Here is a 10,250-nt window from a genome sequence, read left to right as displayed (position 1 = left end):
TACTTGGTTTATACCCCAACCCGAACTTCTTTGTATTCTTAGCCATCCTCAGTAGCTTGTCTAAACTCCCATTGTCTCCTTTAAAGGCGGCTCCTAAAAGTCATGGCTTAGGTCTACCAAACTTCCCATGTAAAGTTGTAGCATTTGCAATCTCAAATGATTGGAATGAAGATTCAAAAGCTTCTTCTGCTGCTTCAACATATGGCATCTAAGCAAGCCTTGAGACTAGAATGTCTTCTTGTCCCGATATGATCACCAACTTTTGGTCAACCGCAAACTTAATTTTCTGATGTCAAGTGGCTGGAATTGCTCCTGCCGAATGTATCCACGGTCGCCCCAGCAAGAAACTATAAGCTGATGTGATGTCCATAACCTGAAATGTTATGTCAAAGGTGCAAGGACCTATCTGGATCGGGATCTCAATATCCCCAACAACAGTGCTGCGAGCTCCATCGAAAGCTCTTACTATCACAGTACTAGGCCTCATGTGGGACATATTGACCGGTAACTTCTCTAGCGTGGATCTCGGCATTATGTTTAAAGAAGATCCATTTTCAACCAGAACTTTTGCTACTAGGTAGTTTTTACACTTAACTGAGATGTGGAGAGCCCTGGTATGTCTTGTACCCTCTGGTGGTATCTCCTCATATGTAAAAGTGATGGAGCTAGATGCCGTTATATTCCCCACAACATTCCTCAAATTATCCACTGTGATGTCTTATGAAACGAAAGCCTGCTTCAAGGCCTCCAATAGTGTATTCTGATGTGCTTCAGACGATAACAATAAAGATAATATAGAGATCTTTGCTGGTGTCCGACCTAATTGTTCAATAACTTTGTATTCACTTTGCTTCACTAGCTTTAGAAACTCTTGAGTCTCTTCCTCGGACACAGATTGTTTAAAACTTACATCCTTTACAACAATTGCCTCCACCAATTCATCATGGACATCCTCGTGGAGTTTGGCCTTTCCTTTCTTATCCTCTTCCACTTTCTCCTTTTTCTTCTCACTTGCTTTCTCTTTATTCTTTTCACTAGTAGTTTCATTCACGCGCTTTAGCAGGCTATCCGGTGTATAACATCTTCCAGTTCGTGTCAAACCTCCCAGGGAGTGAAGGAGATGATACCTCTTGCCCTACAGTTACCTTGCACTCATATTTCCAAGGCACTGCTTTGGAACTTTTATACTCGAAAGGAGCTGGGACCGTGATAGTGATTGGTTTCCGACTGCAGCTGGGTGCATCTGGCTTTTCACGGTAAAATATGGTGAGACGTTTTGGCTTAAGCGCATCACTTGAGCCTTCAGCAACTGAGACATCCTCCACGACATTTATCCCTTTCTTCTGGTGAGAATTTGCAACAGTAAGGATTTTTTAGTCTAACAACTCTTGAACTTTCATCTGAAAACTGTTGCATTGCTCTAGGGAGTGACCTTTTGCCCCAGCGTGGAACGGACACGTCAGACTTTCATCATACCATTTATACTTGAGGTTTGAGCATAGGTATTCCACTGATACATATCCACTGCCCAAGAGAATTTCGGATAGTTCCTCTATAGGGGTTGTAATATCGACAACCTTACTCTTCGACTCGATCCCTTGGCATTCGATTGCATTTATTTGGACATTCTGATGATTCGGCAGCGGATTCTTACTTACATCAGGCCCATTTTATTTTTTAAAGTTCAACCAACCTGCCTTGATCAAAGCTTGAACCCTGTATTTCAATGCAGTGCAGTTCTTTGTTGAATGCCCTATGACTCTTGCGTGATAGTCACAACGAGCATTTGCATCATACCATCTTGGGTATGGAGGCTGGATCGGATCTACATGTACAGGTGTCAGCTGATTATTTTGAAATAACTGAGGTATAAGCTCAGTATAAGTCATGGGGATTGGGTCAAACTGGGTCTGTTTACGTGCCCCTCTATTAGTCTGTTGCCCTTGAGTATATAATGTATTATGCTGCTAACCCCTAGGTTGGAAATTTTGACTGGTTGGGGGTCGAAAATTTTGGGATGCATAAGGGGAGTAATGTGAAGTTGCATTATTCACAAATGGTTGATTATACCTGTATGGCGTTGGGTAATAATACGGAGTGTATCGCGATGTCCGACCGTACGATTGTTGTTTCCAAGAGTATCGGTCTACTCCCACCATTTGCACCTCACCTTCCTTCTTCTTGGAATTACTTGCATTCTTTGCAGCTAATGGCTCCTCGGCAGTACTGGTTATTCGCCCGTGTTTAACCCCGTATTCGATTCTTTCTCCGATGGTCATAATATCAGAGAAATTTGTGGAAGCGCTTCCTATCATCCGATCATAGAAAGGATGTTTTAGGGTATTGATGAACATGGCAGATAGCTTCTTATCCGTTAAAGGTGGTTGGACTTGAGCTGCCGTGTCCCTCCACCTTTGAGCATACTCTTTAAAGCTTTCTATACTCTTCTTCTCCATCCTCTGTAAATCTAAGCGATCTGGAGCCATGTCTATGTTATGCTTATATTGTTTTAGGAATGAGTCGGCCAGATTCTTCCACGAGCCAACATGAGAGCTCTCTAACTGCATGTACCAACGAGAGGCCGAACTAGATAAACTATCTTGAAAGCAGTGTATCAACAATTTGTCATTTTGGACGTACGCTGCTATCTTCCTACAGTACATTATAAGATGATTCTTACGCTGTCATCGCGACGCGGAGCGGCCAACGTCATCCCCTGACAGGTCTCTTTCGAGATTAATGTTTGGAGTCGCCACTAATCATTTATGAGGTGTGATTGGTCACCTATTTAAAAAAACTTGGTCTACGAAAACAAAACTTTGGTTCGGGAGTCGGTTGAGCGTAGGGAAGGTGTTAGCACCCTACGACACCCATTCGAAAACGATACCATATTTTGTCGAAAATTATCCTATTATACTTGGTCCAAAAAGAAAAATACTTTTGTGTTTGATTTTAAATGTCCCAAATTTATTGGTTCATATTTTACGATAAAATATGAACCAACAAGTATGAGTGGTGCAAAGACCATTAGAAAAACAAATTATCACCTCGAGAATATTGGAAAGATCAAATTTCTGTCATTGGGGTTTTCGAAATTATTATTTAGTAGAAAAGAAAAATTAATAAATAAAAATTAATTTTAGTGGAAGGCCCATCAAGACTAGAACTTGTGACATAAGAGTCCATATATAAACTTCATACCAATATGCCAACATCCTAAGATATTACTTGAAATTATATATAAATGTTTTAACATTTGAAATTCTATAAAACGAAAGTTTTTTTATTAAAAAAAAACATTTTATCTAAAATAGTTGTCTTGTAAAAATAATGATATAAAAAAAAACATTACTTTAGGTAAGCAAAGACTCAAACCTGAGACATATGAATTACTCTTAAGTAACCTACCACTATGCGAACACCACATGATACAACTTAGCTTTAATTCTTATCATACAAATCTTTATTTTAAAAAAATTGTTAAAAAAAAAGAATAAATTAAAACCGAAAAAATAATAATAATAATAATAAAATAAAAATATTATTTTGTTTTAGATTTGAAATTACTCTAACAAACTTCCTTAAAATTAAAAAAAAAACATTTAAAACAAACTTGTTTTAAAGAAAAAAAAATCATATTTAAAACAAACTTGTTTTTTTTTTAAAAAAGATCAAATCATATTTAAAACAAACTTATTTTAAAAATAATCAAATCATATTTAAAAGAAACTTATTTTAAAAATAATCAAATCATATTTAAACAAATTTATTTAAAAATATATATATATATATATATATATATATATATATCAAATTTAAAACAAATTTATTAAAAAAAATCAAATCATTTCTAAAACAATTTTTTCTATATCACGTATTGCAGTAAGGAAATCCTTGGTGTGCCCGCGGGTCTGAAACCGTGAAGGAGCACTCGAGGTCGGAGTCAGGTTGTCGGTGATTCGTGCGTCGGTTGAAGAAGTTGTTCGTTATATTATTGTTGTCCGTCGGGATTATAGAACTTTGTGCCGGACTACTGTGGTGCAGGTTGTCTGAACTTGTGATCACCGGGGGACGTGTGCAGTCTGTGTATCGTTGGGGTAGCCGGTCTGGGTGAAGAAGAAGAGAAGGTGATGGTAGAGAGAAAGAAGGAAGTGAATTTTTCTTCGTCTTCTCTGTATGGGTGTTCTGTCTTCCTTCTCCTCCTCACTGCAGCCCTCCTTAAATACACCTAAAAATAACGATAAAAAAGAAAAAGAGGCAAGAGAAGAGAGAAAAAGAGGGAGGAGAAGAAAGGGAAAAAAAGAGGGAGGAGAAGAAGGGGAGGGGAGGGAGGAGAAGAAAGGGAAAAAAAGAGGGAGGAGAAGAAGGGGAGGGGACAGACGTATGAAGGAAAAAATCAAAGGAGAGAAAAAAAACTGTTTTTTTAAATCTTAAAATCAATTAAAAAACCAATTATTTTCAAATAAAATCTAATTTTAAAACTTAATTTGATTTAGTTAAAACTTTACATTAAATTTTATAATAAAGTAAATTATGTTTTATTAAATTAAATCAATAAACATGATAAAATAATAAATAAATCAGTAATAAAATTTTTTTTAAAACGAAAGCCCGGACCAAAGACAGTATCTACATATACTATATCTAAGTGGAGTTATGGAGGATAATTTTCACTTCTCCATTTTGCCCATCATACTTCTACCAGATACTATTGTTTCAATGAGGCGTATGTTTAGAGAAGAAATGCGTCCCTTCCAATCAATATACTATATCTAAATGGGGTTATGGAGGAGAATTTTTACTTCTCCATTTTGCCCTTCATACTTCTACATGATATATTGTTTCAATGAGATGACTATTTAGAGAAGCATTGCATCCCTTCCCATATAGGTGTGATTGATCAAGAGGTGTGACTGTTTGAAGAATTATGCTGCTGTTTTGACAATTTGGTTCATTTTTGTTCTATAATATTTTTTCGTCAATAATATTTATTTCTCATTTATTTTAAAAATAAATGTATGCACTAATTCATTGATAAATGTCTAAATACAATTTTATTTATATGTTATATTTAGATATAAAATAAACATTGGTAAATGGTATAATATCTTAATTTATTTTTAATTCAAATCTAGTGTGTAATCTTTCGGTTATTTTACTCTACCAATAGTCACCAAACATAAAGTAAAATTGACATAAAAACACAATATTAAATTAATAAAAATAAAATTTTTATATGAATTCAAATAATATTAAATTTAACATATAAATTATATGATGACCGGTAAGGGAATTTTTGGAACATTACGTAAATGTACAATATTCCCACGAATAAATCCGGCAAAACAAATGTGGCTATCAAAATATTCCCAGATATCCTTATAATTTTTTCTACAAAACAAACGTGGCTATCTGAAATTCCAAACATCTAAAATTTTGGGCATATGAGATTCTAGACATCTGAAGTTATGTTGGGCATCTACATTCCCAAAAAACAAACGACACCTTTAGGTATAATTTTTACAATTAAGAGCTTGTGAGTGCAATTATAATAATTAGTAGAGTGAATTGTACGATTATGAGTACACACGTATGTAAAATAGAAGTTAAATTATAAGTTTAGTTCCTGAACTATAAAATTTATATGTAGTCCTTGAACTTTAAAGAATACCTAATAAGTCCTTTGAACTTTCATTTTGTGTCTAATATTCTTTGACTTATTCGAAAATTTTTAAAATTCATAGGCCTGTTAGACAACAAAAAGAAAATTTAGGATTTGATTAGATATAAAATATAATTTTATGTTGAGCTAATCGATTAATATAAAAAAATGTTGAATAGGCTAGGGACCTATTAGATAGGCAAAACTGAAACTTTATAAATCTATTAGAAACTTTTAAAATTAGGGACCTATTAGATCTCGTTTAAAGTGGAGAAACTTATTAGACGCATCTAAAAGTTCAGGGACTAAATTTTTAATTTAATTATATATATAAATAAATAAGGCTCAAAATTTTCATTTCTATCACCTGGGTTAGTTTAAACTTTTCAAATCACCTCAAATTAAATAAGAAAATTATGAAAGGTACATATATATATATATAAAGTTATCACTTTCAGCCATTTAAAACATTTATAAACCAAAATAAGGACAAAATTTTCATTTCTATCCACAATACAGTTGAAAACAAGTGGTTTCATGGTTTAATTAAATCTTCAAATCGCCCCCAAATTAAATAAACAGATTATGATAGGTACATATATCTATAAATATATATATATATAAATTTTTCATTTCCATGTGAAAAATATATAAACGAATAAGGACAAGTTTTCTTTTTAATTAATTTCTATATACAACTATTGATATTTTTTTAATTATTCCATTTAAACTACAAGCCATCCCCAAATAATTGAAAAAAAAATAATGAAAAATGGCTTATCATTTTAAGTTCTACGACAAATATATAAAATTCAATGCATAAAGACAAACTTTTTCATTTCTGTCGTATATACATTTTTTCCATAATTTAGTTTAAATTACAAACCACTCTCAAATTAAATAGCTCACCATGCATGTTAAGAATATGTTAGCATTTTTAATAAAATGGGCCACAATGTAATTATTTAATGTGTTTTTTTGGTATTTTAATTAAACTAAAAACGTAATCAGATTATGTGTAGGTTTTGACATATTAAAATAACTATAAATTGATCATGAAAACACGTGTAGATACCGTATATTATTCTCTAATTTGACGAGGGACAAAATTAACAAAACCTTGTAATTGACTAATAGTTTTTGTTAGATTAAAAAGCATTATGCATGGTCCCTAAACTTGTGATCTATAAACTTGGAAAATGAAATCCTATCACTAGATTTTCAACTCGAGTTTGATTGAGTTTAATTCTGTTGAATTTGACGGGGAGATGATATGAGATCTTAGGCAATACTTTGATAAAGAAGCCTTAAATAGAGAATATATTAAGATTTTTAACCAACAATAATTTTGGTTAATACTTTATTTTAATGTTTTTTTAATTTATTAATTAATTTTTGAATTATTGTTAATACATATATCAGTGATTATTGTTCAATACCTTATTTGTGAATCAACCCAAGTATATTCATATTAAATATAATATGTGTTTATCAGTAGATTTATGACTTCTACATCGAGAACTAAGATTGGTCTTTTAATTTCTTCATCTTCTAATTTGACTATGTTAGATTTAGTACCAAATAACTTACAACAAAACAATAAACTATATCAACATCATTTGGGTAAGCTAGCCAATTTTTCTATCATGTTTTTCGCCGTTAGACAATTTTTTTAGTACAATGAATATCATAAAAATGTCTAGAATCTTCTATCTTTTGGAAAAAAAATTAAATAACTTTCTCTAATGGAACATTTTTCTACCAATAAATCAATTAAAATCAATTTTTTCCATTGTGATCATCATATATGATATTCTAATTAAAACTTTCATATATATTACAATCAATTTTTCTATTCTTATGGTAGAAATATTATATTATAAGTAAGTAAATCAAAACAATCTCACATATCAAGGTATTGAATAATCAACAATATAAAATAATTTTTTTTAGAAAAAAAATATAAGAATTTGAATGAAAAAACCTAGAATTTTGAAGCGGCTAAATTGATTTGAGCAAATAATTATTTCTACTCTAGCAATTGATGATTGTAGTTGTGAGACCACACATAAGATTAAACATGAAAAGTTGAGACTTTTTTTTTTCAGTACAATATGTGGGGGTGGGAGATCGAACTCACAACCTCATGGTTCGAGTTATATGTCAATTATCGTTGAGCTATGCTTACTTTGGCGAAAAGTTGAGACTTGAGAGTGACTGAGAGAGTGGGTTAATGTTAAAATTAGTCTAACCTGCCTAGTATATTTATAAAGTTTTTTTTTTTGGGTGAGAAAATTGTTGGTGAAAAGATAAAAAAAAATAAAAGCTAACAAATTTGAAATGATATCCGATTAAAATATTGAGAAAATTTTATGAGCTATAGATTTTCAAGATAATTATTTATATTATTAATTTGTATTTTCAATTATTATAAGAAAAATTGAAAAGTATATTATTTTATATTTTAAATTTCAATCATAATTAAAAATCTAAAATAATTATATAACAATAGTATAGTATATATATACTATATATTATATTTATATGAAAAATATGACACCATTCTATACCGTTAAGCCAGCCCTGTTCCAAACATAATAAATATTTGTTCCAAACATAATAAATATTTAAACAAACAGTTCTTGCAAGATGAAGCAGTAGTAAGTATTTGGGACAGAGGTGGTCCCCGGACCGCCCGATGTCCTTGAGGTCTTAAGTTTTGAACTTACGCTGGTCACATTGTTGCTCAACTCAAATAACGAGCCTCATCCAAATATATTTTATTTCTATCCTATGTACATTGTTTTTACCTTCTTTCCCTTATAAATAGAGTTCTCGATATGAGTTGTGGAAATCACAGACTCAAAATCATTCGAGGACAAAAAGGAAAAAAGAAAAGAAAAAACATGTCATTGCAAAATACTTTCGCCCTTCAGTCCAAGTACAACGACAAATACTTGTGCTACATCGACAATGAAGACCCACAACTCCATGGCTTCCTCAAATTCTCCGAAGATGAGTTCTCAACTCATTCAAAATTCCACAAAGAGCCAGCCAGCACAGCTGATGAGTTCATCAACATAAGATCGGTCTACAGCAACAAGTATTGGGTGAGCCGATACGAGAACGACGAGCACTGGATCGTGGCCGAAGCCAACGAGCCAAATGAAGACCAATCGAGCTCGTCGTGCACACTCTTCCAAGCCATCCCTGTGGACGATGGGAGCGCCATAAGACTTCTCCATGTGCACCTCAACAAGTACGTTTGTTTATCCAAGGATTCCTCCCAATTCCCTCTTTGCATCTTTGCAGGATCCGTCGATCCCGATCCCGATCGCATCGACGTGTTCGTGGTCAAGAATATCATCCCCCCGAAACAATCAGGGCCATCGAGGCTTGCATTCAAGGGCGACAATGAAAAATACCTCAAGGTGGAAGTGATTGATGGAAAGCCACATCTGAAGTTCTCAGCTAAAGACACTGATGAAGCAGAAGTGTGGTTCAAATGCCCCAACATCGCCAAGAAGAATGATACAAGTGGTCATATTCAATCAAATTTTAACAATGAATTTTGGAGGTGTGACCACAATTGGGTTAATGCAGAGGCAGAAAATGCTACTGCTGATCCCAAAACTTTATTTCATTTTCATTGGGAAGATTGTTCTAATAACATAGTTACCCTTCGTGTAGGCAACATCTATTGCCAGCGATTTGTAGATCATGAAGGTAAGTCTAGTAAGATGGATTGCCTCATTGCAAATACTGTTGAGAATACCCCACAAGCAAAGCTACACGTGGAGGTACGGAAACGTTAATAAACCTCCACGTGGGATGAATAAAGGAAAATACCTGGGTGTTGACTGAGAAAAGTTTTAGTATTACGGGTATACTATATCCTTTTGATTTTTTCGTCATAAATAATTTTTTAATGTTGATGGACCCACCTCATTTTTAATACAATTTTGACGCCGCAGACAGTGAATGGAAAGAGTATTCATATACTCTCATAGTACCATAAAACTTTTCGGTGTTATATGATGAACACCTATCTTATGTTGACCACCATTAGAAGTGAAACGTCAAGAAAAGGACAATTTTTTCAAAAATAATAATAATAATAATAATGAACTGTTAATTTTTCAATGGTCATCAGCATAGAGATATATGTTCAACGCCCACTAGAAAGTCGGGCTTCAATGACAGTTAAAAACTGTCATTAACATAATTCATGACAGTTATATTAAGGCATCAAGGAGAACATGACAATTTTGAAAATTTGTCACTAATGCATTTACAACTACAGTTATAATTTGTCACCAATAGATTTTCCATCACAATTAAAAAATATCACAGAAACTCATTTAATTACAATTTATAACTGTCATTAAAACAATGAAAGATTTTATTTTCCTGTCAATAAAAATTCAATGACAACAGTTTATAAATGTCACAAAATATTTTTTAACGACTGCTAATAAATGTCAAGAAAAACATAACAATGACTATTTATAATTGTCACGAAAACTTTTATAGTGATGATTTTAACGGTTAATATTGATAGTTTTAACTGTCATGAAAATCTTTATAT

General features: G+C 32.8%; 1 protein-coding gene and 1 pseudogene across 1 annotated transcript; one reads left to right on the top strand and one right to left on the bottom strand.

Annotated features, from left to right (window-relative positions):
• Positions 1-208: 208 nt before the first annotated feature.
• On the bottom strand, positions 209-2,486 carry LOC148213231 (uncharacterized; annotated as a pseudogene).
• Positions 2,487-8,531: 6,045 nt separating this feature from the next.
• LOC111022081 (uncharacterized) lies at positions 8,532-9,531 on the top strand. The gene is made up of 2 exons (XM_022299242.1): positions 8,532-9,239; positions 9,353-9,531. Exons 1-2 carry the CDS (start codon positions 8,569-8,571, stop codon positions 9,384-9,386), a joined length of 705 nt encoding a protein of 234 aa, XP_022154934.1. The 5' UTR covers positions 8,532-8,568; the 3' UTR covers positions 9,387-9,531.
• The last annotated feature ends 719 nt before the right edge of the window (positions 9,532-10,250 follow it).

This window comes from Momordica charantia, assembly GCF_013281855.1.
Source record: "Momordica charantia cultivar OHB3-1 chromosome 1 unlocalized genomic scaffold, Mcharantia_2.0 BLBB01000001.1, whole genome shotgun sequence".
NCBI classification, from domain to species: Eukaryota; Viridiplantae; Streptophyta; class Magnoliopsida; order Cucurbitales; family Cucurbitaceae; genus Momordica; species Momordica charantia.
The sequence above is the reverse complement of the archived record's forward strand: the minus strand, read 5'-3'. Positions and strand labels throughout refer to the sequence as shown.